The 26533-nt window shown below is 49.8% G+C and overlaps 1 protein-coding gene across 1 annotated transcript in view; it reads left to right on the top strand.

Moving 5' to 3' along the window:
- The first annotated feature begins 379 nt into the window (after nucleotides 1-379).
- The window catches only part of MEGF11 (multiple EGF like domains 11), a 247921-nt gene continuing 221767 nt past the window's right edge, over nucleotides 380-26533 (top strand). Inside the window, exons 1-3 of the mRNA XM_023220801.3 lie at nucleotides 380-483; nucleotides 4798-4899; nucleotides 9913-10013. Of these exons, the coding sequence (XP_023076569.1) occupies nucleotides 386-483; nucleotides 4798-4899; nucleotides 9913-10013 (301 nt within the window). The 5' untranslated portion in view covers nucleotides 380-385. The remainder of the gene's footprint in view (nucleotides 484-4797; nucleotides 4900-9912; nucleotides 10014-26533) is intronic.

Genomic DNA, 26533 nt, shown 5'->3' with positions numbered 1-26533 from the left:
GGCATTTCCTTTAAAGCAGTCCAGATCTGGGGTCCCAGGGTCCAAGGATGGGCCCGGGGGCCTGAGGACACCCTGCAATTATAGCCAATTTTGCACTTGTGGGCATTTTTCTGGGGAGGGCATCTATACCTTTCCCTCGATTCTCAGAGCAGTCCCCGAGTCAGAAAACGTTCAGAACCCCTGGCCTGGAATTTGGACGTTTCCCTGACTCAGGCTTCCCACTCTCCTGTTACTCAGAACCGGTGAACTGTTACGGTGTTAGTCAAAGCCTGCAATGTGAAATATCAAAAGCTCATTACCCATGACGATGGGAAAGTAAGTAGATGCCAGGAACACGGTCTGATCACAGACGCACCCTCCTTTGTTCTCCCGTGCAGGATCAGCGATGGCGCTCTCCCTGACCGGGCTCGTTGCCTTCTCCTTCCTGCAAGCCACCCTTGCCCTGAACCCCGAGGACCCCAACGTGTGCAGCCACTGGGAGAGGTAAGGTGTGGGCCTCAGATGGCCAGGAACTCTCCGGGGAGTCGCCCTGGGCATGGAAGTAAGGGACAGAGGCAGTCAGGAGATCCAGGAGCTGCCCTCTGAGGGTCTGCACCTGGCTGGGGAGATGGCCCTGATGCTGAGAGACAGGACAGAGCAGTGTAGATTCTGTCTGGAAGGTCAGGGTGGAGGCAACTTACATTGACTGCAGTTACGACGCACTGTCCTACCCCTCCCTGCACTGGCGCTTCCCAGCCATTGCACAGATGAGAAAGTAGAGACCCAGAGGGGCTCAGTCCCTGTCCACAGCCAGATAGGGTGCAGGAAGTGGGGAGATGTGGACCGTGGTTCCAGGTGGCACGCTCTCTGATGCTGTGATGCCTTTCCTGGTCTCCCAGGACTGGCAGCCACGTGGCAGCTTGGATATGTGGCCCCAGCAGCCTGCCTTGAGGAGGACGGGTGAGGGGGTCCTATTACTTCCGGTCTGGTGGGAGCAGGGTGTTGCCAGGGGAGGGTGGCCGAGGCTGCAGTGGAAGAGCAGGCTGCATTCCAGCTGCGGCACTAGGTCCTGGGGGAACGGGCTGGGTCCCTGCAGACGGCCTGGCTTTGAAGCACAAGGTTAAAGTATTGATTTTGGTGAGCAGAAAGATAGTGACCAGAGACCCAATCAGGAAAAACCGAATTAAACCCTGGAATTGATTGGCCATGCTGACCAGGACGACTCTGCCACTTAGATGTTAATAAATCAAATGAATAAAATGAAGATGAGGGCCCTATGGGAGAAGTGAATGGTGGAGGAAGAAAGGTGGGGGACTTGGAGGGGGTCAATGCTTCATGCCCATGAGGGTGGATAGCCCAGCCCTAGGGCAGGGAAAGGCACCTCAGCCAGGCAGGACCTGGCTCTGGGGTAGCCTGGACACTTGCGGGTCAGGAAGGATCAGCTGGGAGGCAGAGGGACAGTGTCTGCAATTGTGTGATCCCTGGGGACCAGATCCTGTGTGTGGCGTCCCAACAAAGTTGAGGATGGAGCAAAAGGCAGTACTGTGGTGTGCCCGTTTTTGGTGAAGTGGGAAGAAAACAAGATCCGTGATGAGAAGACCTCAGTTCATTCCAATCTGGATTTTCCCACCTATTAGCTGTGTGACTCTGGGGAAGTCTCTGAATGGCTCTGCGCCTACTTCCACCTCTGTAAAGTGGGGAGAATCATTATCCTTGCCTCACGGGCTCACTGGAGGATCAAGGGCAGCAATTTCACGAAAGTGCTTTGAGGACCATAAGTGTCAGTTGCTGTCTTTTCTTGTTGACAACTGTGGCTTTGCAGGAACTGGTTATCACAGACTTTAGTGCACATCAGACTCATGGGAGGTGCATATGAAAAAGTCTCCTGGGGCTATCCCTGAGATGCTGATTCAATATTGCATATTTCATAAGCATTCTACATGATTCTGAGGTTACTCAGGCCCCTTGCCCATTCTGGCTTTGGTGAATTTAAACCTTTATTTCCCAGTGGGTCAGAGAGGTATTGGGAAGAGCCCCACGTTATTCTGTGGGTTTTGGACACCAGCCTCAGAGGACCCCTTTCATCCCTCTGGTCCTGTTAAGACACAGCTGCTTCCTGCTACTGTCTGTGCTGCATCACAGCCTCTCGAGTGCCTCCTTTGCAGCTGCTCACCTCTGCCTGCCCCAGTGGCTCTATCCGGAGTCCCTCTCTTCCAGGGAGCGTCCCCCACAGGGAGGGCCCCCTCTGACTTCTCTCTCTGTCTGAGCCCCATTTGTACTCACTAATTTTCTACACCTGCCCAACATGAATACATTTGGAATGTGAAAATATTCTGAACTGAGTTGAACCGAGCTGGCATTTCAGGCTTCTTACGCTATCAGCCAAGGTTACAGCCTGGATAGGAAGACAAGGAGTGAAACCTAACAGCTAGAATGAGGTCTGGGGACTCTCTGGGCTTCTCCGGCCCCAAGGGGGAAGCCCTGTGGGTGATGCCTGGTGACACCAGGTGCTTTCTTCTTCTCAGTCTTTCCAGCTGAGCTCCGTTGTAAGTTATGTGTGGATGGATCTAGGCTGTGTTGTTCCAGAAACACACCCCAGTCCCTGGAGATCGCTTAGGGAGAATTTCTCAGCTGGATTAGTGCTTCTGGCGGCTCCTCATTAATTATGCCCCTCCACCATAAAACCCAGTGTAACGACCCCTCCCGGCTAGTAAAGCCTGGCTCTCCAAGATTAATCTGGCCCCTCATTAGCATGTTGGCAAATGAGCAGTGTTAAGCCACCCAGACATGAAACCAGGGGCACACACTTCAGGTCAGAGAACTTGGAGTTGGTACAAGGCATTGTTACCAGACTCGTTCAGCCCAGGGCATCCTGCAGAGCCCAGTCCCTGCCCCGTGACTGCCCCCTCCAGCCCCCTGCTGAGCTTCTCTGTGGGCATCCAAGGTCTATGTTACGGCTGAAAAGGGAGGCTGGACCCCCAAGTGCTTAACAAAGGTGGGGAATGCATTCTGTGTGCTGGTCTTGCTCCCTGTCTCCCCAACACTGGTCAGAGAGGAAAGATCCCTCAGTGCCTAACATGGGAGGTGAATCATTGCCTATCAACATCTATTAAACACTTACTGTTTAAGCATGTTACATGTATAGTGTATCTTGTTTTATTTTCCCACTGCCCTGAGAGATAGAAAATATTACTGCCCTCCTTTAATCCTCACAATAACCACACAACCTGGTTAGACTTACAGGTGAGAAAACAGAGGCTTATATGAGTCAAATAACATATCTAAGGGCATGCTGCTGACAGGCAACAGGCTTCAAACTTGCCCCTTCTCCTGCTCCCGTGCTTGGATTCCAGGGCCCGTGCACGCTCCCCATTCATCCTCTTGCTCTGAGTGAGGTATTCAGGAGATGTGTTAGAGCAAAGAATCATGCAATCCCAGAGTTGGAAGAGGACTCTGGGTGGCCGGGGTGAGGGGCGAGTTGCCTCAGTTTCCCCAAGCCTGGAGATAAAACAGGATTTGGGCTGTTTTTTCCTGGATGTGTGCCTCTGAGGCACATCTCAGGTATGCCAGCTGGTGGGGGCACACCAAGAGCCCTCCTTACATCCCCAGTGCTTCAGAGAAACAGAGTCTCCCACCATCCAGGCCTCTGAGCATTGTTGACTGCTTCTGGCCTCCTCCTTCTGGATGCCAGACCTTTGACTTTTCAGGCATCAGAGAGCCCACTGTGGACCCACTGGGGGAGCTGGCCTGCCCAGCCCCCTTGCAAGTTAACCAGTGCAGTTTCCTCAGGCAAGGCAGACGTGCTTTTACAGCCTGGACCCGGCCATCTGGCCCAGGTCAGTGAGCCTTCTGGGAAAAACACTGAATAATATCAACCTACATAGAAATTAATTCCTTAGATCTCAGCTGAGGTCCTCTCTCCAGCCTGTTTAGGAAACGTGAGTCCTCACTTCAGCATCCTGGCTTGAATGCCATTTCATGCAACCCCTGCCAGGGGCCGGCAGGTAGAAAGGCTTATTTTGGTTAAGCTGAGATCTGCTTCCCTGTGGCTTCCACCTGCTGGTCCAGGTTTACAGCTAACAGGCAGGATGACAAGAAGCCACTTCTATCAGGGACATATCTTCGATGTACCCCCAGCTATACTAGAGGCAGAATAGAGTAGAAGGTAACTGGGGGAGCTTGTGGAAGCCACTTATGCCCGCCCCCGATGCTCAGTTTCCTAGTCTGTAAAGTGAGAATAATTTCACCTACCTAAGATTGTGAGGAATAAAATGTATTAAAACACTTGACACAGGGTGCTCAATAAATGTTAGCACCTATTGATAATGCAGTGTGGGCTGGGCAAGTCACTTTTCTCTGAGCCTTAGTTTCTTCCTCTATGAAATGGGGCCACTTACTTCACAGAGTTGCTGCAAAGTCCAGCTTCCAAGCATGTTCTTTGAAAATCACAAAGATATGAACAAACACATAAAGTATTTTTAAACTTGTTGGCTCTGCCTTCCAGAGTCACATAGAATAAAACTACCCCCTGCTTCTTTATTCATTCTCTGTTAAATGAACAAATGAACTTGAATTTTAGAAAATGATCTTGGCCAAAGGTCCGTAAGGGATATGTCCTGGGGCCAACCTGGGGTCGGGGAGGCTGGAATATGAGGGCATTCAGGGAAGGGGTAGGATAGTCGGGAGTGGGGAGGTCAGAGCCTCCAGACACTTGGCTGTGGAGCTTGGCCTCAGGGCTGTGGGCTCAGATGCCCTGTGGAATATCAGCTCAACGTCCCAAGTGCTAATCATGGCTCCCATCTCCCATCTGGTTCTCAGCTACGCTGTGACTGTCCAGGAATCGTATGCACACCCCTTCGATCAGATCTATTACACACGATGCACAGACATCCTCAACTGGTTCAAGTGCACCAGGCACCGGTGAGTACCTCTCTCAGATGACGGGGCAGGGAGAAGGCACTGGGCTCTTAGGGCTTGCCTCTGTGCAAGTTAGAAAAAGGCCACTGGAGCAGATGTTGTCATGCGCCTCCACTCAGAACACCCAAGATGCTCTGCTGATGGCTTCTTTCTGGCCAAAAGAGCTTGTGGGTAGGACAGGCCAGAAGTGCTGGAGAGTTAATGCTTTTGAGGGCATCCCTCAACCAGGGATGGGGAGATGGGGAGTTGGTAGATAACTACTCCAACTTCCTCACTCTTGGGATGGCAGAAACATCTCTTAGCCACGTTCTACATGTATCCTAGAAGTCTCCAGTTGCCCGTAGAAGTAACCTGCTTGATAATATACCATAGATTGGCTGCCTTTACTTCCCTGTCTCACTCTTCCATCCTCCTACCAGTACTTCCTAGGATTGCCTCCAAAATAAACTACTTGTTCTTGAATCCTTTTCGCAGGGTCTGCCTTTGGGGGAAAACCCAACCTAAGAGAGTCCCCTGCCCTGAGCAGATGTAGCCCCATATCAGGGCATCCAGCTTGAAGAAGGGAGTGCAGGCTAGAATTCAGCAACCTCACAGCACCTTGGCCAGGCTTCCCTTAGCAGTGCTCAGCATGAACAACTGCACATGACAGTCCTGCACCCTTGTCTGCAGCCCTCCTGCAGATCATATGTTATCATGTCACTCAGGGAAAGGCAGGAGGAAGGAAGAAACAACATGCTTTAAGGGATGACCCTGAGAAAGACACTTTATTTTGGGATTCCCAGTGCACTCATCAAACTTAATAATCCGGCCAGGCGTGGTGGCTCACGCCTATAATCCCAGCACTTTGGGAGGCTGAGGTGAGCGGATCACAAGGTCAGAAGATCGAGACCATCCCGGCTAACACGGTGAAACCCTGTCTCTACTAAAAATATAAAAAATTAGTTAGGCATGGTGGTGGGTGCCTGTAGTCCCAGCTACTAGGGAGGCTGAGGCAGGAGAATGGCATGAACCCAGGAGGCGGAGCTTGTAGTGAGCCAAGATCATGCCACTGCACTCCAGCCTGGGTGACAGAGCAAGACTCTGTCTCAAAAAAAAAAAAAAAAAAAAAAAAACAACACAAAAACCTTAATAATCCTTGTTCTACCTACCCTGCAGTGTCCAGGGAGGTCAGGAATGTGAAAATTACTTCGAAAAAATACAGGGGAAAATGGAGGAAAGTGTGACATATTAGCCACATGTGAAGCGACACTATTTGAAGGGTGAGAGACTAGCTGTTGAAGGATAAATAAGGAAGTAAGGGAGAGACCCCAGGGTGGGCCCTTTTCCTAGTTGCTGAATATCTGTTGATTCCAGATTTCTCCTTTGCTTTCTCCTATGAACCCAGTTCCTCTTTGAGGATAATTCAGGAATCATACTGGGCAGCAACACAGATGAGAAAACTTGTTCTGTGCTGAGAAGCCAAAGTCCTGGTTTTCTTTGAGGTTTTGCTGCTAACTGGCTATGAGACATTGAGCAGAGCTACACTTGCTGCTTTAAAATTCTTACCTGCTAATTCCAACATCTGGGTCATCTCAGGGCTGGTCTTCATTGATAGCTTTTTTTTTTTTTCTGCATGGGTAGTGTGTTTCTTTTTTAGACGGAGTCCCACTCTATTGCCCAGGCTGGAGTGCAGTGGCGTAATGTCGGCTCACTGCAACCTCTGCCTTCCGGGTTCAAGCAATTCTCCTGCGTCAGCCTCCCAAGTAGCTGGGATTACAGGCACTCACCACCATGCCCTTCTAATTTTTGTATTTTTAGTAGAGATGGGGTTTCACCATATTGGCCAGGCTGGTCTTGAACTCCTGACCTCGTGATCCATGCCTCGGCCTCCCAAAGTGCTGGGATTACAGGCATGAGCCACTGCGCCTGGCCAGTGTGTTTCTTTATATGCCTAGTAATCTTGGATTGTATTCTGAGCATTATGAATGACATGTTGTGGAGACGGGATTCTGTTATGTTCCTCGAGATAATATTAATTTGTTGTTTGTTTGTTTTGGTGGCCTGGTTACTTGGCTAAACACAAATTACAAACTCTGAAAATTTAATATTTTTAGCCTTAGCAAGGCTGCTTGGAATATGCCCTCCATAAGGATAAATCAGTGGTCAGACACCTGGGCAGGGATTTTACAAAGATTTTGGGGCTCCCTCTTTGTGGCTCTCCCTTTCTAAGGTTTCCCCTTTCACTCTCTCCTGAGGGGCTTTAATGAAGCCCAGACCACCCCACACTGGGGGGCTTGGGGATAATCCTGTTTGGTGGGGAGAACAGGCTGGATGACCCCTGAGTTGATTCCGAGTCATTCGTTACCTGAGAGGCTTATATAACCTGTGAAACTGCCGGGAGCTGCCTTCTGTGCTAGGGAAGCAGCTTTACTTTGAGGCCAGCTCTCCTTCCATTATGGGTTTTTGACAAAGTTGAATGACCTTAGCTTACGACATTCCCAAATATCACAGATCTCCCCACCTGCATACCCAGCAGGTTTGCTGGGTCCACCCTGGACTTGGCCTGTGGTTCTACAAACGAGCAAGGTTGTGTGTTTTCTATCTGAATTTTAGTTGCCCGGAGTATTGTTGTGCTAACTCGCCCAGCACCATTCCCTTCTCTCAAATGTCCACTTGACTCCAGTATCTGCCTGCTTTTGTCCTCCCTCAACAACTACCTCCTTCAGGTAGTTGTTTTGTATATTTCCCCCTAGATTTTATAGTTGCTATTTGCAGAAAGGTGGTCCAATAGGGGCTACTCAGCTATTACTGTATCCCCTTCCTCTAGCATTTGACTGTGGAATGAGGAGGTGGGACTGTGGAATGAGGAGGTGGGACTAAATGCTCTCATTCACCCCACCAGTTTTGCCAGAGTTGGCTGCTCGAGGCCCTGGTCAAAGGCAGAGGCAGAAATAGTAGTGTTGCTCCTCCCGAAGCCCTGGCAGGCCCAGTGTGAGAGCCAAGTTTGCTCAGAGGTGTGGCTCTTTTGGGTACTTGGAGGCTAGGGCTGCCATCCATCACCACTGAAGTGGTGGCTGCTTATTAAAATAGGCTGTATTCCTAGAACATGAATTATTTTGCTAAATTATTGAGTCACTTGCAGCTTTCCTGACGACCTAGAGTGTGCATGCTAACAGCTGCACCCTCCGTCTGCTTTGGTATGGAATGGCATGTTTTAACTCAGCATCCTTCCCCTGAGAGCAACCTGGCACCTGGCCTTGCTTCCCTCTCTTGCCTTTCCAACCTGCACAGGGACAAAGATGGGTGAGCCAGAAACAATGGGTGGCAACTCTCTCCTGAGGGGCTTTAATGAAGCCCAGACCACCCCACACTGGGGGGCTTGGGGATAATCCTGTTTGGTGGCGAGAACAGGCTGGATGACCCCTGAGTTGATTCTGAGTCATTCGTTACCTGAGAGGCTTGTACAACCCCTGAAACTGCCGGGAGCTGCCTTCTGTGCTGGGGACGTAGCTTTGCTTTGAGGCCAGCTTTCCTTCCATTATGGGTTTTTGACAAAGTTGAATGACCTCAGCTTACGACATTCCTAAATATCACAGATTTCCCCAGAGTTCTGCACTGTCATTTGTTATGAAGTCGGGGCTTTAAGGTGTGGGAAGGTTGTCCCAGCCTGTATTATAGGACTCTCTTCCCAAGCCGTCCTGGCCCTCCATGGAACGCAGCCTATAGACGTCTCTGATGACCAGACCCTCTGCTGTGCTGCTGAGGAACAGTCCACAGGGCAAGCTCCACTGAGGTGCTGATGGAAAAGTGGAAAGAGGTCTGGCTTCAAGGCCCAAGGACTTGGGGTCGGGTCCGAGTTCCGCTCCATGACCTTGGGCAGGTCACTTCCTCTCTCTAGCCTCTAGTGGCCACTTCAAATCTCTTCCACTTTGACTCTCCATGTGAAGAAGGGGCTTTGCCTATGGATACCCCATTTTGATTTCCTTCTAAAGATTCAGTATTTCTTTTTACTTACTCCTTCACTGTGGCCATCTGTATAGCCACAATCTACCCTGTGAAAGCTGGTAGAGGGCAGTAGGTTAAGCCTAACAGCTTTGAAATTGGAGTGAGCTAGGTTTGAATCCTGGTTCTGACTGTGATTAGCTGTGCTGGTCACTAACTTCACTAATTTTAGTTTTCTTATTCATAAAACAAAGGGTGGGGAGTTGAGGGGAACATACAAAAAATAAGAATAAAAGCTCTAAAAGAGAAATAAATAAAATAAAGGGGGATAGTAATGGATGGTGCCTGCTGCAGGGAACAGAATGAGATGTTGCTCATAGTCTCTCTGGCATGGGGCTAAGTCTTAACACTTGTGTCAGCACAAGGTCTGGAACCCACGAGTCTGACTCCCAGTGCTGCGGCTCCATGGGCCTCAGCTTCTTCCTTTGCAGGGCGAGGGGTCGGTTCGGAGCCTTCCCAGGGATGGCGTGCGAGGCTCCTCTCCTGGAGGTGTTATTTTGGTGTGGGGGAGATTAATCTACTTTCCGGGACTGAGTTGGACTCAGAGGGTCCTTTTGCTGACTCTGCCTCAGTTCTCCCAGTGGGGGGACCAATACTCAGGGGGCTGTGAGCAGTCTGGCTTGTTAGAGCGGCGGGAGGGGGCGGGCACAGAAACCCTCAGGGCCTGACTCCTATCCAGGTCACCGCATGGGCTCCTCAAGCCCAGAATCTGGGTGTTTTAAGGAACTAAAGAGAAGTTCATGGTTGCCCTCCACAATGTCACTCCAGAAAGTATCTTCTGCAGCCCTTCTATTTAGAAGTGACTGGGGAAAAGTCAGCAGGTTTAGTAAGTGCCGTGTTAGTAATACATTCTGCATCACAACAGCCCAAATCCCACTATTGATTTTTTTATTGTGTTCCTTCATATTTGAAGCCGTCATGCATTTTAAAGTAATTATTGAATGGCATCCTCAATATAGCTTAACACAAATATCATTCTAAACGGGAGTGATTGATTTTCAATACTTTCAAGTGGCTTTCTCCCTTGTGCCTTAGGATCAGTTATAAGACGGCATATCGGAGAGGCCTCCGGACCATGTACCGGCGGAGGTCCCAGTGCTGCCCCGGCTACTATGAGAACGGAGACTTCTGCATACGTACGTAGGGGCTGCTGCTGTTCTGGCCTCAGTGGGGAAGGGAGGAGAGGGGAAAGGAGGGGAGGGGAATGCAGGGGAGGGGAGGTGGGGCTGATATCCATGGTCCCTAGGCAGCAGTCCTCAGCCACACGGCTCCAGAAGTCCCCGCCTGCTGCCAGTGCTCAGAAGGAATAATGAGTTTGGTGCAAATTCAGTAGCAAGGGTTGGGCCATCAGATCAACCTCCTTACAGGGTGGATGGAAGTCCGTCAGTTCAAGGCCTTGATGGGGGATAGGGGAGAAGTGGCTCCTTCTGGAGCGGGCACTCTGAGGAGCAAGGCAGAAGAAGTGCTGGGTGCCTGACACAGGGTTAAGGTGTACAGGTGCTCAAGGCAGCTTTGCTGGATGGAAGGAGAGATGGATGGGTATGTAGATGGACAGTTGGATGGGTAGAAATGGGAAAGAGAGGAAGGAAGGCTGGGTTGTTGGATGTCAAAACCACAGTAAGAAAAGGATGGGGGCAAAGGTGAGGTGGACCAAGAGGGAGTGGTTCTGGGAGCTAGGAGGATTTCCAAAAAGGTTTTGGGGGACATTGGAGAAGAGGTGGGTGCATGAAAGACAAACGTTGCCTCTTTTCCTATTTGTCTAGAGCAGCTCAGAAAATGCAAGCCTTAGTGTCCCCTAAGAAAGGCAAGAGCTGAGTTGCTGGCAGCGGCAGGCCCTCTGGGAGAAGAGCAGTGTGGTGCAGTGGAGGCACCCTGGAGCAGGAGCCTGTAGATCTGGGCTTCCTTGCTATGAGGCTTTGGGCAAGTCACTTAACCTCTCTGGGAGAATGATTGTAGGGGCCCTGTTGGGTTCTAAGGGACTCTTTCCCCACTTACCTCTGACCCAGTGAACTGGGGCCAGTGGACTTTCCAGAGGGCCTTGGAAGGTTCCCTCTACTGCAGGAGAGTGTCAGAGGAGCTGGGAGGCCCTCATTTAATGACTGAGAAGAGATTCCACCCCCAAAGCTTCTGTCTCTTCATTTGGAGAGCGATTTTCCTTGTTAGTAGTCTCTTTGCCATTCGAGTGGGTAGAGAGAGTTCGCACCAGAGGGAAAATTTGGGCAGAGTGGGTGTGTTGATGTTGGGAATAAAATGACAATTTTCCCCTACTGTTGTTAACATCTCCCCCACTGCTGGAGAAACTCAATTCTAATTGCATTACAAGAATGAATGAAAAATATACCCTCTAATGGGTTCAGTAGTAATGGTTTTGTAAGAAAGATACAAAGCAGTTCACCTAAAAGGCTGTTTCTCAGGAGCAGGGCAGAGGACTGAGCTAGGACGAGGCCTTGGTCAGCACCTCACCTGGGATGGGGTAACCGAGACCCAGGTGTAGATGCGAGATCAGGACTAAGGCTTTCCTGCTGCTGCTCTGTCTGCATGGAGTAGTGTGAAATCAGGCCAGGGGCAGGACACGGGACTCACAAAGCCTCAGAGATAGATGTAAGCAGCTTGCCCAAGCTCTGGGCACAGTGATGGACTCAGGGAAATTATGAAGGGTGTTTGGATGTCAGCACAGAGCTCCAGGAATGGATGAGCACATTTCCTTTCTAATTTCCATTAATGAACAGTGGCAAAGCTCTTGGAAAATGAAGAGCAGGGCAGAAGTGCTAAGTGTCCTGATTGCACAGGAGGCCCAGTCTTGCTGACTGGCAAGGGCAGTTTATACCTTCCGACCTACTGCTTATGTAACCACTGGGCACTACCTTCTGGCCAGGTGACCCTAGGATGGTCCACCAGGAACTCAAGCTCAAAAAGCCACTTTTAGAATGGAAGACTTCTCCTAGGAGGGCACAGGAGAGTTCTGGCGGGGAGATGGGATGTGGCACCCTGGGTGCTGGTAGTGATGACACTGAATCACAGGGTTCTGGGTTTGATCCTTGCCCCACCACTGCCAGCTTCTTCCTCTTTATCTTCATCTTCCCAGCACCCGCCACATGCCAGGCACCATTCTGATCACTTCACATACACTGATCCATCTACTGCTCCCAGCAGCCCTGTGAGGTAGGTATCCTTATTTCTCTCATATGACAGATGGGGAAACTGAGTCACAGAGCTTCTGTAACTTGCCCAAGATCACACATCTGGAAAATGGCAGAACTTGGATTTGAATCCAGGCTGTCTGGCTCCAGAGTCTCTGCACTTGGATGGCTTGGGCAGGCTTGCTCGTCTCTTCATGAACCCAGGCAAGGCTTTACATCTCTGAACCTCAGTTTTCATTCATGTAAAATGGCAGTAGTAACACCTGCACTCACCAGGCACAGAATGGGGTTGAGTAAATGTCAGTTCCCTCCTCCATGGCATTGGTGCTCCACATTGTTTTAGTCTTGGCTTTTAGTTGCTTAAAGAGGCCCATGGACCCTGTCCCTGGGAAGACGCATAGTACCTGTATAAACATACCAACACACAAAGTCCTTTGCACACAAGTTCATTGGGTTCATGGATCCCTTGAAACCTTGCAGAGTCCTGGTTGCATGGTAAATAATTTCTGCCACATGTTCACGTTACCCATGCAGCATGTATTTGTTACTTCTTGCTACGCAAGATACAGGGGATAGATACAGATGATGGACCATTGCTGCCCTCGAGGAGTTTGCAGTCTAGTCAAAGGAGAGGACTTAGAGTATGCTACAGGGTATACTAGAAAGGTGTTTCAAGCCAGTATTTATTAAGCACCTGCTATAGCCCACCCACAGTGCTGTGCTGCAAGATAGAAGAGAAGAGTTAGAAATATGAACAGCCCCTGCCCTTGTGGAATCTACCTTCATGATAGGAAGGCGGGACTAACACTCAGCAAAATCATTCCATAACAGCCCAGAGACTGGATGTGCAAAAGGCTAGAAAGAGACAGACGAGCGCGGCAGGAGAGAATGCTGCCACCTGCTTCATGGGGCCTTGAGGGATGCAATGACGCTGTCAAGGGGTGGGTGGGAGAGGGAACCCCATCAGCAAAGGCATGGAGGTGGGCAGTGAGGAGGCTGGCCAGACCCCAGAGGGCAGACCTGGGCTGCAGCAGGAGGTGCAGGTGGCTGGGTTGGGTGTGTCGATTGCCCAGGGTGGCCGTTACAAAGTACCACAGGCTGGGTGGATTCACCGACAGGGGTTTATTGTCTCACAGTTCTGGGGCTCAGAAGTCTGAGATCCAGGTGTTGGCTGGTCTACTTCCTTCTGGGCTGAGCGAAGGGTCTGTTTCAGCCTCTCTCCCTGCTTCTGGTAGTTTCCTGGCTGCAACAGCAGGACTGTGATCATCACATGGTGTTCTTCCCATGGCTTCACATTTCCTTGTTATGAGCACACACGTCATAGTGGATTACAGCTCACTCTAATGACTTCATTTTAACTTGATTACCTTTTAAGACCCTATCTTCAAATAAGGGCGTGTCTCAGGTGCTGCAGCTTGAGATTTTAACATAGGAAATCTGGAGAGGCAGGTGTCAGCTGTTACCAGCATCCTCCTGTTCCTGTTTACCGTGATGGGAGGAAAGGGAGGGGGCACCAACTGGCCCCACGTGGGCTTTGGGTTTTTGTCACTTGCCCATGAGAGAATGGAGACCCCAGGGTGAGGGAGCTTGTGAGAGGGAGACATGGTAGTGAGAGGGTGAAGAATGACGCCAGGGCACTGGGGGACAGATGGGAGGCTTGTGAACCTGGGATAATCAGAAGCTGGTGCCTGCAGCCCTGACCCCCAGCGTCTCCCTCCCCATCGCTCAGCGGCCAGAGAACCTCCAACTTCACCAGAACCTGGTGAGAACCATCGGGTGCCGAGAGTTCTCTGGATCCTGCACAAGAACATTACCTGTGCCCTGGGCAGGGGCAGGAGGATGTCATCCTCCCTCCAGAGTCACCTTCTGGGAGCCTTCTTTCTTGCAGGCTGACAAGGAGCAGGCCCAGGTGTGAAAGCCTTGTCTGATTCAGCCACCAACTTGCTGTGCAATCTTGGGCCAGTCCTTTGCCTCTGTGGAGCAGCTGTGACATAGGATGGACCATCCCTGTGTGTGGAAGGAGGAAGAGATGGAACAGGGACCCAGAGTGTCCTGCAAAGCACAGAGCTCAATACAGATGCAGGGGGGCACTGTTTTTCTCCTCTCTGTACAATGTCCTCTGCCTTTGAACTGCCATTCTCATCTGGGAGCCCTCCTGAAACCATCCATACCAGAGCTTCCCACCCGCCCCAGGCCAACTCATACCTCTTTCCGCTTCCATTATCTACAGCCACAGCTGAGTCCTGGCCCACTTTGGTCACCAGGTATGAAATATTTCCTAGAGATCACTGGGCAGAGTGCCTGCCTGCCTTCCTCCCTCCCTCCAAGCTTCACTTTCTTCCTTCTTTCAGGACAGAGGCATTTTTGCCTCTGCAGATAGAGCTAGTTTTATGTCTTGGAGAAGCAGACTTTCACTTATGTGGTAGAATTTGAGGCATTTTGGGAAGCTCTGTTCTTTGAAAATATTAGTGCTATATCAAACCAGATGATACAGGACTGAGTTATGAGCATACTGAGTTTTGCTGCAGTAACAGACAACATCCAAATCCCAGTGGCTTGAAACAGTGAAGTTTAATTTCTTCTTCAAATTAGGTGTCCACCGTGGGCTAGCTAAGGCCTGCTCCTTGTCAGCCTCACCCCAGGATCTAGGCTGATGGAGCAGCAACTCTCTGGAATGTTGCTAGTTGCTGTGGCAGAGAGAAGAGGGCTCTAGCTAGTCTTGAAGGCAGAGGGTCAGAAACATTTAGTGAGCAGTATTAGTTCCTATCACAAGTCCCATACAGATGGCCACGGTGCTCACAAACCACAACTCATTCATATGTGTGTTTGGTAAGCGCTTAATAACAATATGAGACAGGTTCTGTGTGCTTGACTCCAGCAGTTCTCAAACGTGAGCTGCTGAATCAGAATCACCTGGGGAACTTGTTCTACCACAGATTGCTGGGCCCCAGTCCCACAGATTTAGAAGATTTGAGGTGGGGCCCAAGAATTTGCATTTCTAACAAGTTCCCAGGTGATCCTGCTGGACTGGGAACTACACTTGAGAACCACGAGGCTATGGTTTCTTTACTGACTCAGTTTGTGAATCTATTACAAAGAGGCCCAGCAGGTGCATCCCCTAAGTACTCAGGGCTTCTCCTGATGGGCAGCAGGGAGAAAGCATGCCTCACTGCAGCGGGCAAGGATGGGGAGTCTATCTGCCCAATCCCTCATCTCCTGTTTTCTCTTGGTCGACATAGTTTCCCCCATGGCAAATGAACTCCCTCAAGCTTCCAGGTGAAATCTTCTGGCCCTTTCAGTGGTGGCTTGGAATGCCAGAGGTCACCCTCTGCAGTGTGGTTTTCAGGAAATCCAGAAGTGGAGGGATTCACCAGAAACTCCAGGCACGTATGCAGCTGGTGGGCCTGGCTGTCTTGGGGAGCATAGGTTGGTCCCAGGGAAAGGGACTGTGCCGGCCTTAGGGGGTGGTCTGTACATGGTGGCTGAGGGAGCCAGCAGCTGAGGGTCTGGGAGATTGGCCTCACGGATGGACTCTGGTTGAGGGGAGAGGATTCTGGTGGGGGGTTGGGCAGGGGGCCGGCAGTGTAAGATTTAATTCAGTGAATTCAACACATCAACTCTGTGCCAAATTAGGTACTCCTGTTTCATTATTGCTGTTGCTTTGCACAATTATTGTTTAAATAATTGAATTCTTATGTTTCATAATTCCTTTGCTCATCTCTTCTTGCATCACTCTCCTAGGTTCAGCCTCATTCTTCTTGGAAGATCTTTAGTTCTTTCAGGGAAGGTTTATAAGTGACCAATGTTCCTGTGCTTTATTTGTCTTATGCTTTGATTTTGCCCTTGCTCTTGAATGGTGGTTAAGCTGCCTGTGACATTCTAGGCTTTCAGTCATTTTCTTCCAGCAGTTTGAGAAGTGGTGTTCCATTGTGTTCTGGACTTTGTCTTGCACTGCCCTGCGGTTTCCCTAGGATGTGTCTGGGTGCAGAGTTTTTGGGGTTTTTGTTTGTTTTATACTGTTTGCTTCTCGGAGGTATACGTCATCTTTGAGCTAAGGATTCATGTCCTTCATCAATTCTAGAAAATTGTCAACCATACCTCTTCAAAAATCTCTTTTCTTCCATTCTCTTAATTTCTCCTGTTCGAGCTCCAATATGTTGGATCCTCGTATTTCATCTTCTGTCTCTCCTAAGTTCTCATTTTCAGTCTCTTTATCTCTCCATGCTGTACCTTGGACATTTTCCTTAGATCCATTTATTAGATGCTGTAGTTCTGCTAATTAACCTGTCTGGTGTGGTCTTAATTTCAGTTTCCTGTTTCATTTCTAGGAGTTCTATTGGTTCTTTTTCGGATATGCTGTGCTTTTTCTGTCGTGTCCTATTCTTTCATTATGAATTCCATTCCTCCTTTTATTGCTTTAATTATTTTAAACATATTTCTTTTATAGTCTCTTTCAGATAGTTTTATCTCGAGCGATTAGTTCTATTAGCTCAGGTTCCTAGAGGATCAATTCTCCTGTTCGTGGTGCCTGCTGATTCTCCATTATGGCAGATTGTTCCCTTGTACAGGTTGTACTTTTTTTTTTTTTCTATTAATTTAGCCCTTTTTCCCTCTCTTATGCCCCGAATCATACAAGGGCCCCCTACACATTAGTTTTACATTTTCTTGTTGGGCACTCTAATGGTTTTCCCTGGTTCAAGATCACTCTTTGGTAACCTGGTTTGGGATTTTATGCTGTTTGGTAAAGGCTTGGGGTGTTTTTTTTGTTTAATTGATGCGAATTTCACATACCATAAAATCATTTTAAAGTGTGCAATTCGGTGGCCTTTAGTATATTCACGATGTGCAAATATCACCTCTATCTAATCACCCCTCAAGGAGACCCTATACCCATTCAGCAGTCCGTGTCTATTCCCCTGTCCTGGCTTTTCGTTTCTTGTGGGAGACTTTTCTCCCCCAGAATGCCTTGCTTTATCTCTAGGTTGGTGGGCAGCATGTTCAAGTCCCTCCTGCATGGAGCTGGCCACTGCCAAGGCCAAGTCTGCCCTTGTGTGGGCGTGAAGTCCCTGGCTCCCAGCCTGCGCTGGGGGTGGGAGGAGGTGGCTGTTGCCAGGTCTGATGTTCCCTGAGCTACGTTGGCTTCAGCATCTCACATTCTGCTTCCCTGTAAACTCTCGCTTTCCCCCACACTTAGAAATTTGCCTTACTCTCCTTAGAGCTCAGCTATGCATTTAAAAATGTTTTTATTTGGGGGCACTTTTGTAGCATGAGGAGCTACATTAGCACTTTCTGCCTATCTCTGGAACCGACCCTGTTTTACAGAGAGGAGTGGAATGGGGGCTTTTGTTTATTTATTTTTATTATTTAAGTTCTAGGGTACATGTGCACAACGTGCAGCTTTGTTATATATGTATACTTGGGCCATGTTGGTGTGCTGCACCCATCAACTCGTCATTTACATCAGGTATAACTCCAAATGCCATCCCTCCCCCCTCCCCCCTCCCCATAATAGGCCCCAGTGTGTGATGTTCCCCTTCCAGAGTCCAGGTGATCTCATTGTTCAGTTCCCACCTATGAGAGAACATGCAGTGTTTGGTTTTCTGTTCTTGCGATAGTTTGCTGAGAATGATGGTTTCCAGCTGCATCCATGTCCCTACAAAGGACATGAACTCATCCTTTTTTATGGCTGCATAGTATTCCATGGTGTATATGTGCCACATTTTCTTCATCCAGTCTGTCACTGATGGACATTTGGGTTGATTCCAAGTCTTTGCTATTGTGAATAGTGCCACAATGAACATACGTGTGCATGTGTCTTTATAGCAGCATGAATGGGGGCTTTTATAACCAATCCCTGTGATGTTTAATTCAATGCCTTCTTGGAGTGATAGCTAACTTTCAACCATAATAATGACAATTGTGTAATGTCTGGTGGTTTAGCCGGCGCTTTCAGCTACAGTATATCATCTGCTCAGGAGACTGGAGAAGTGAGCATTGTTGTTACTGCCCTTTTACAGGACAGAAAACTGAAGCTCAGAGAGGCTAAGTGACTTGTCCACATGGATAAGCGGCTGGCCCAGATTTCAGATGGATGTGACTTCAAATTCTGTACTCTCCCCTCCTATAGTGGGTTTTCTCTGAGTAGGAGAAACCTGTGGCCAGAAGAGAGAAGTGGGGTCAGTCAAGAGGGCAGGGGAGGAGGTTTGGAGGGGGAGGAGGGGACTGAAGCTACACTAGTTTGAGCTCAAATTTTTGCTAAGGTGCCAAGAGGGCGTGGGGGATGGAGGAAAGGGTGTATGTGTAAGCAGCATGGTGGGGCCTGTCTGAAACTCAGCCTCTCCCTAGCTGCTAGGTAAAAGAACTCACTGCTGACCCTCTAAGAGGCTCCCCAAGGAGTCTTGCGTGCTGCCATCACCAGAAACAGTGCTGACGCCACTCCCTTGGGTCACCAACACCTGGTGCTGAGCTTTGCTGCCTAGAACAACATCCATCCATCACCATTTATTATTATTAGATATCTATGCCTTGCAGGTACTACTAGGTCCTGGGGATGCAGAGATGAATAAGAAGCACATGGTCTAGCAGGAGAGATGCCATCACAGAAGGATGAGCACAGTTTAAATAGGGAGGCAAGGAAGGCATGGCTGCCCATCTACCCCCGACAGAGCCCCACTCAGTGGTCAAAATGAACGCAGCCACTGTGGTCTGGTCCCCAGTCCGTGGGCTTAGAACATTGATTTAGAATGTTCAGAGTAGCTGAGATCCAGGGGATGATTCACACTGACCAAACTCATAAACACTGATGCTTAACCCTGATGCCAGTTAATTCATTTGCAATGAGAAACGTAACTACCAAAGATTTGTCCTCGTCCACTTGTTAGTGGTCCTTGATAAATAATTGTTGAAAGAGCGAATTCATGGTCTGGGCACCCACAATGCCTGGTGGTCTCTCTGGATTTGCCCTTCTGTTAATGCCTATCTTGGATTCTTCCTGTTCCGCCCTGGAACTCCCCCTGTTTGGGAGCCACACGATGGTTGGTACAAGTACTCTGTACCCACTATCCTGTCTCTCCCTTGGCCCTGCCACCCCTGGGCCCCTCTGCACCATTGTCCTTCTGGTTGTGAAGCTGCTGTGCCTGTCCATCTCTCCCACTCAGAAGTGAATTCCTGAGGCAGAGGGATCAAGTCTCTGCAAGGCTTTCCCCAGGGCCAGAGACAGCGTCCAGCGCTGAGTACTGACCAACCACTGAATTGAGTGAGTGAAATAGACTCATACCCCCAATACTGAGAAACCTCTAGGGAGAGGCAACTAACTTTATCTAGGGATGGAAGGAAAGGGGGTCAAGGAAGACCCCTTCAGGGAGGTGAGTTTTGAGCTGAGTCGGAAAGATGAGTAGGAATTCACCGGGAGAGCAAGAGATGGGCAGTGGGTGAGATGGAGCTTCAGAACTCAGCTGGCCCCACTCACTTCCTCTGCTAGCTGTGTGCCCCCAAGCACGTTGCTTTGCCTCTCCATACCTCAGCTTTCTCATCTGGAAAATAGAGCTCCATTGGGTACATACCTCTTTAGGCTGTTGTGAAGATTCAATGAGTTGCTACAAATAAAGCATTTAGTAGAGGGCCTGGCATGTGAAGAGCTCAGTAAAACTTGGCTGTTGTTCTTGGTTTACTTTTGTGAGGGGGGGCCTTGTCTGGCAGAGGGGCAGCGTAAGCAAAGGTGAGAGGTGGGAGATAGCAGAGGGGTCAGGACACTGCCCAGACAATCTCATGAGGTCATCAAGGGGTTTAAGTAGCAAGCAATGCCATGAGGTGGTGTCAGGGAGTGGTTGTTCTGGGGGCAGCAGCATGGACCACCAGTGAAGGTGGTCAAAGACAAGTTATGGGGGGTGTGCAGGGATGGGTGAGCCATGGACGGCCGTGCTCATGGACTTGGTCAAGGGAATGAAGACCTGGGGTCTGGCAGCTGGGTTTTGCTGGCCAAGCTCTAGCTTTCCCTGGCGGGACTTTCCTCCACCCTCAGCGAGTGCCAGCAGGGCCCCTCGTGCTGAGGCAGCTGTGGGAGGATTGAGGCATCGCTTCTTAATCACCAGCTGCGGCGGTAATTAAGCCTTTGCCATCTGCACCGGGCGGCCTCTGAAGGGAGGCCTTTGGTTGTGTCAGAAGCAGTCAGGCATTTATGTAAGCTCTCTTCCTGGGTTTTCCTGGGCCAGCTGAAGCCCATAAAGTGGCTACCCTGTGTCCAGTCTAAGTGCCAGTTTCTCTACGGGAACTTGCCGACGGCCCTTTTGATCTTCTGAATTCATACCTTGGATGTCTGGTCCTTGTTGGGCATTTGCTGCTTGATGCTGCAAGCCCCACGTGGCCTGGCCCCAGCTGACTCTGTGCCTCCCACGCTGGCCTCCTGGCTCCTCCTGCACACAGGGAGCCTTGGAGGTTCCTGTTCCCTCTGCCCGGAATGCTTTTCCCCCAGATAGCCACGTGGCACCAGATGGCCTGTCCCTCATTTCACTCAAATACCATGTTTCAGAGAGTCTTCCCTGACCACCCCGTCTGCAATGGCAGCCTCCTCCTTGACGTCTTGCTATACCCTCTTAGCCTGTTTTTATTTTTTCTTTACACTATCACTACCTGGCATAGACTACACATTTTTAAATTTTCTATCTCCTCAATGGAACTATACACTCAACACAGATCACTGTAGAGTCTACAGTGGGTCACGATGTGCCAGGCACAGAGTAGGGGCTCAGAAAATAGCCTTGGAAAATTGGAGGCACCTCCAATTCATTCTACTCCTGCCTTGCCCCACTGCCATGCTTTCTGACATTTTCTTCTTCTTTGTCCAGGGCTGCTCGCTCCAGATGTGTTCCCCAGGATCCTTCACATGAGACTCATTATTCTGTGTCTTGCTCCTCAAGGTCCTGTTACCTGACTGCTGAGCCTGTGTCCCACCCAGCTGCCTGAGTTCTCCACATTCTCTCATTCCCTGGGGCTTTGCAGGCTGCCCTCGCCTCCTTGAACCCCCAGTCCTGCTCTTGTAGTTTCTGCATAGTGGTCCTTGAAAACTCAGTGCAGAGCCTAACATTCTCTGGAGCCCCACACAACACCTCCTTCCCCAGCCCCAGCCCTGTCTTGATAGCGGCCCCTTTCACTCCAGGTCCCATTGTCAATGTGTTTTCATTTCTCTCACTGGGCCATGAGCTCCTGAGGGCCCAGAATGTGGGACCCCTCTGTATCTGTAGTGCCCAGCACTGGAACATGCAGGCTGGTTGACAAGGAGGATGCCTGGGCTGGCTTTTCCAGGGGACCCTCAAGGGACACCCAAAGGAGTAGTCTCTGGGCAGGATCCTGAGAGTCCAGAGTGGAGGGTGGCCTGCTTCAGACAGGGTCCTGGTCTGAGGGCTGCTCAGGGCCCTCCCCTCTTTTATCCTCCCCTCCAGGACCTCAGGTTCCCAAAGCTCCTCCCAGAGTTCTGGTATCTGTACCCATGTCACATGTGTGTGAAGAGTCTGGGAACCCTGCTCTGGGGCTCTGTGGGGACTGAGCTTACTGTCTTAGAACCCAGGAGGCCATGTCTGGGTTAGAACTGAGCTTCCAGGATGTAGGGCAGCAGTGACTGGAGGGACGTGGGAGGACGGAGCTCCTCATGCAGTGCCTGCTGGTTTGCTGAGCACCTTCCTCCCTCCTGGCCGCTAATGGGCTTTTGTGGACAATGTGCATGCCGGTCCCCAAATCTCCTCGAATGCTTGCTCTTCAGTGAGGGCTGCTGAGTGGACCCAGTGAGGGTGACAATGCTAGCACAGAGCCCCCTGCTGCCTCCCAGTGGCCACTTCAATGTCTTTGGAGACCTGTCTTTCAAGAGCCTTGCTCAGCTGTCCATCAAGTAGGCGGGGTGGGGACTGGCTGGGGAGCTGGACACTCCCTCCTCTGTGCTGACCTGACAGTGGCCAAGCCCAGTGGAGAGCCTGAGAGCAGGGTCCCTTGTTGCAGGACACATCCCACCGTCCCCTCCCTGTCTATACCTGGGGGTAAGAATAGAAACATTGAACCATAGGCTTGGCACCCCTATCAGTAAGTTGGAATGGAATAGGTCCTGGAGGCCCCCTCTGTGGCTGTTAACCCTGTAGTTTCTGGATGATAGAAAGGTAGGGGGCTTGGAAGGGTAAGCAACCATTTACCAGTGAGAATAGGAATATTTTAATATTTTACCTCTCAGTATCTTTCACCCTAGTCTGTCTTAGTTGAACTGGAATCCCTCATTTGCCGCTGCAGATGTGATATGTCTGGACCTCTGAGGAAGGGGCATATCTGCTGTGATGTCTGGCTGTGTGTCGATGTGGTGCATATAGGATTGTGAGTCTGCATGTGTGGAGGCTGCTCCCAGTCCACGTGAGGGATGTCTGTGCAGGCATGTTATACCAGCTGATATCAAGGTTAACAGCATAGACCCTAGAGCCAGACTGCTGCCTACTGCCTGTGTGACTCTGCGCAAATTACTTAGCTTCTCTGTGCCTCAGTTTACTCACTTGTAAAAAAGAGTAGCAATAGTACCTTCCTTGTGGCATCATTGGGAAGATTAAGTAAGTGAAGCTATGTAAAGAGCTCAGAATGGTGCCAGGCATGTGGAAGGGGCTATGGAACTGATGGCTTTTATTATTGCACACACATGTATATTAATGAGAGCTGGGTTTTGCTGTGTGCAAAGTGCTCACCCCTACACGTGTGTGCACGTGTATGTTCTGCATGTATTACTTGCTGTCTGTGTATATTACATGTCTGCCGTGAAAAAGCCCCCTGTAACCTATGTGCTAAGTGCATAATTGCATGCTGGCATGTTCGAAGAGTCTGTGCCTTCACTTCTCCCTAGATTCTCCTGAGAGTCACCTTCCCCATCATTGTTTCCGACTCTCCTTTCCCTTTTTAAGCAGCCACTGGTGCTGAATTGTCACCAAGGGAGCCAGAATTGCTTCTTTGCTCCTGATGGGGTGGGGAAGGGGAGCCAAATTACATCATCAATCTCATTCCCACAATGGAGGCAGACCTGGAACCAAGCGCAGAAGCCAGGGAGGCCTCCTCCCTCCCCTGGCCAGAGAACTGCCCCTCTGGTTGCCTTTACCCTGCACTGGCTAGAAAGAGAGGAAAACTCCCAAATCTGGGAGCCAGAGTGGCCGCAACTTAAAGGCAGCCCCTAGCCCTTTGGTGTGGCCAGGTGCAGGGACTATAGCCTTGGCCTCTGTTTATCCACAAGGCTCCATCCACCAAACAAACTGCGGAGACCTGATAGTAAATCAACAGCAAGTGTGATTTAGAGGACTCTGTTTGCTCAGCTAAGCTTTTGGCAAGGTAAATGCATAAGCTGCAGAAATTCTCTTTGAAACAGCCGCAGGGCTCAAATGCCCTTCAGTCCTCCATAAAGGATTCTCAAAATTATATGGACTAGATTAGTATCTCTATTACATAAAACCATTTCAGTGCCTGCTCGGGGCTTTGAGAATGAAGTCACCGGACAGACCTTTTGTTGCCCTGCCCCGCCGGCACATGGTAATTGAAGATTTCTCTGTAAAAGTGTGTCAGGTAGAAAGAACTCCTAATTTACTAAGTGGAGGGGCCTTTGTTAGGGAGACCGATGCTTTGTTCTGCCTGTCCCTTTTAATCTTCTTCTTGCACAATGGACTTACATAAAGCATTACTAGAGGATTAATGCTGGGGAGGGGACCATGGCAGGGCTGGGCTTCACAGAAGGGAGGCCAGGCAGGGCCTCCTTCTCCCTTTTCTGCCTCTCTCTCCCTCTTCTTCTTGCGTTTTCCTTTCCTTTATTTGGGCCTCCTTCTATCTGGACCCCAGAATCAAGGAGCAGGTGCAAGTGCTGGGACGAGCCCTGTGGCTTTGTAGGAGTGGCCGCCCTTATTTTTCCTAATCAGAGCACATGCTTCTCCTTTGCTCCCCGTTTTTTAATTGCATCTCGGCATGGAAACCCCTGAGGCAAGATCCAGGTTTGGGGCTACGTTCTCTGTGGGTTGCCAGATTTGAATCTAGCTGAGGTCTTCAGCCCCAAAGTCAAATGCCATCTGGTGCCTGATGGGACAGTTTTGGTTGGAGGGGTTTCTGCAGTACCCGGGCACTAAGCAGCATTTGTTGTCTGAGATGCTTCCCCCACACTGGCTTCTGGCTCCGAGGAGGAGGAGAAGGAGGAGGAGGCCAGTGAACCCAGATTGAGAGGACTCATGTTTTGCTTCTAGCAGGGAGCCACCCCCTTCAGGCTTGAAAACCCTGTGATGCTATTAGATGTGCACCCCGACCTGGCTTTCAGAGATGGAATTCACCTGCTCAGCCATCATCTTGCTGTGTGAGTGGATGCAGGATTCTGCCACCCTTGGATCTTAGCTTCTTATCTATAACGCAAGAAGATCTATCAGCTCTGAATTTCTATGAAATGAGTTCAAATTATGTTGATTGTAGAGCAGAGGTTTTTCTCATTTTGAAGTCAGTGGGCAAAGTTAATGAGACCCAAGACCAATGGAAAAGTTTAAAATGGAAAAATGCAATTGCCATTCTTAATGAATTGGAGGAAGAACCTAAGAGAGGCAAAGTGATTAGAAAAGAATCATGAAACATACTTGGAAATGCCATTTGGTTTGTTTCTAGATGGTGGACATACATAGTTTCATGTGGGTAAGAGGTTCCTAAGCTTTCCCAGGGCAGGGCCATTTCTTCCTAGACTACATCCCCAAACAGGCTGTCACAGGCCTTCACAGTCTCTCCTAAAGACTTAACTGCTTGGCTGGGGTGGGCAGAGGGGAAAGGTGAGCTAACAGTGAACAGACTGCGAAAGCTGTAACTCCAGACAAGATAGAGAAGCTCGTTAGGACCCATCAGCCGCATGTGGAGCACATTCTGGATGAAGGCCTTCCTGGAGGACATTTGTCTTCCCAAAGGGAGGGAGGGACGAAGGAGGGGCTCCCATTTTTGATGTCAGGCCTTCACACATGTTATCTCATTTTATCCTTCCAGTGACTTTGCAGTAATGCATGTCACTTTCTACATGTGTACAGCTGAGACTCAGAGGAGTGACATGACCTGCCTAAGGGCCCACAGCTAGGAAGCAGTGGAGCTGGGTTTCCAGGGCACTGATGCAGAAAAAGCTAGGACTGTGAAATCCATCAGGACCTTAAGTTTAAAAGAATGGGCCCCCTCCTGGCTAACACGGTGAAACCCCATCTCTACTAAAAAATACAAAAAACTAGCCAGGCAAGGTGGCAGGCACCTGTAGTCCCAGCTACTCGGGAGGCTGAGGCAGGAGAATGGCGTAAAACCAGGAGGCGGAGCTTGCAGTGAGCTGAGATCCGGCCACTGCACTCCAGCCCGGGCGACAGAGCGAGACTCCGCCTCAAAAAATAAAAATAAAAGAATGAGGCCCCATGTCTAGCTGGGGGTCTGTGCTGTAGAGTGTCCAGCTCTAGCTTAGGCTCAAGGACCGTGGGTTGCAGCCCTGCCTTGCACTTTAACTAGCTAAAGACTTCGATGTGCCATTCTACTCTCTGAGTTTCTTTCCTCATCTACAAAATAGGAGTAGAAGCCCCTGTGCCACAAGAGAATATGATGGGGCTTTGTCCTCACCAGCCCCTGGCCACCCCCACTTGACTGGCTGGCAGTAGAAATAACAATATTCTCCTCTTCCTCTTGTTCCTCCTTTGCCTTGTCCCTCCCATCCTTCTCTTATTCTTTCCCTCCTCCTCCTCCTCCATTATCATCAACATAGCTAACACTTATATAGCACAAACTATATGCTAGGCCTCATTACTAACTCATTTAATCCTCACAATCCTATGAAGTGGTGCTATTAACATTCTTAGTTAATAGATGAGAAAATGGAGGCACAGGTTATGTAACTTGCCCAAGGTCACACAGGAATGAAGCACTAGAACTGGGAAGTCAAACCCAGGCATCTGGTGTCATTTTCATGCTCATAATAACCATTCTGTTACAGCCAGTGGCCTGCAGACTTAGCTGCTCCAAGGTTGCCCTGGAAGCTTCTGTGTCTGGCATCTCTGGAGGTTGAGGATGTACAGTTTTTAGCTGATGGGATATGGCTGCAGCTGCCAGCCTGACCCCCACTGTGTGCGGTCACCTCATCCCCTATCCAGCCATCTGTCCCACTCAGTTCCTATTCTAGTTCTCATTTGCTGCTGGGATGGAACTTGGTCTGGGGAACTCTATTGTTTAGTCCCTCTGTGCCTCAGTTTCCTCATTGTGTAATGGGGATAATAACAGTGCTTTCCACATATGAAAAGGCTTGGGAAGATTAGGTGAATAAATTCATGTAAGGTGCTTGGAACAGTGTGTGGCACACAGTAAGTGCTGAGTGTCAGCTCTTATTATCCAGTACAGCCGGATAATGCAGAGGAAGCTGTACTGCTAGGCCAAGGGCCAAAGGAAACAAATTTTCAGTTCTGGGAAGGAACCCTGGGTGTATAAGCATAGAGTTGGGAGGTGGTCAAGACCTCTCCCTGACTACCTAA

This window comes from Piliocolobus tephrosceles, chromosome 6 (genome assembly GCF_002776525.5).
Source record: "Piliocolobus tephrosceles isolate RC106 chromosome 6, ASM277652v3, whole genome shotgun sequence".
In the NCBI taxonomy this organism is placed as follows: Eukaryota; Metazoa; Chordata; class Mammalia; order Primates; family Cercopithecidae; genus Piliocolobus; species Piliocolobus tephrosceles.
This window is presented reverse-complemented; position numbering and strand designations above follow the sequence as displayed.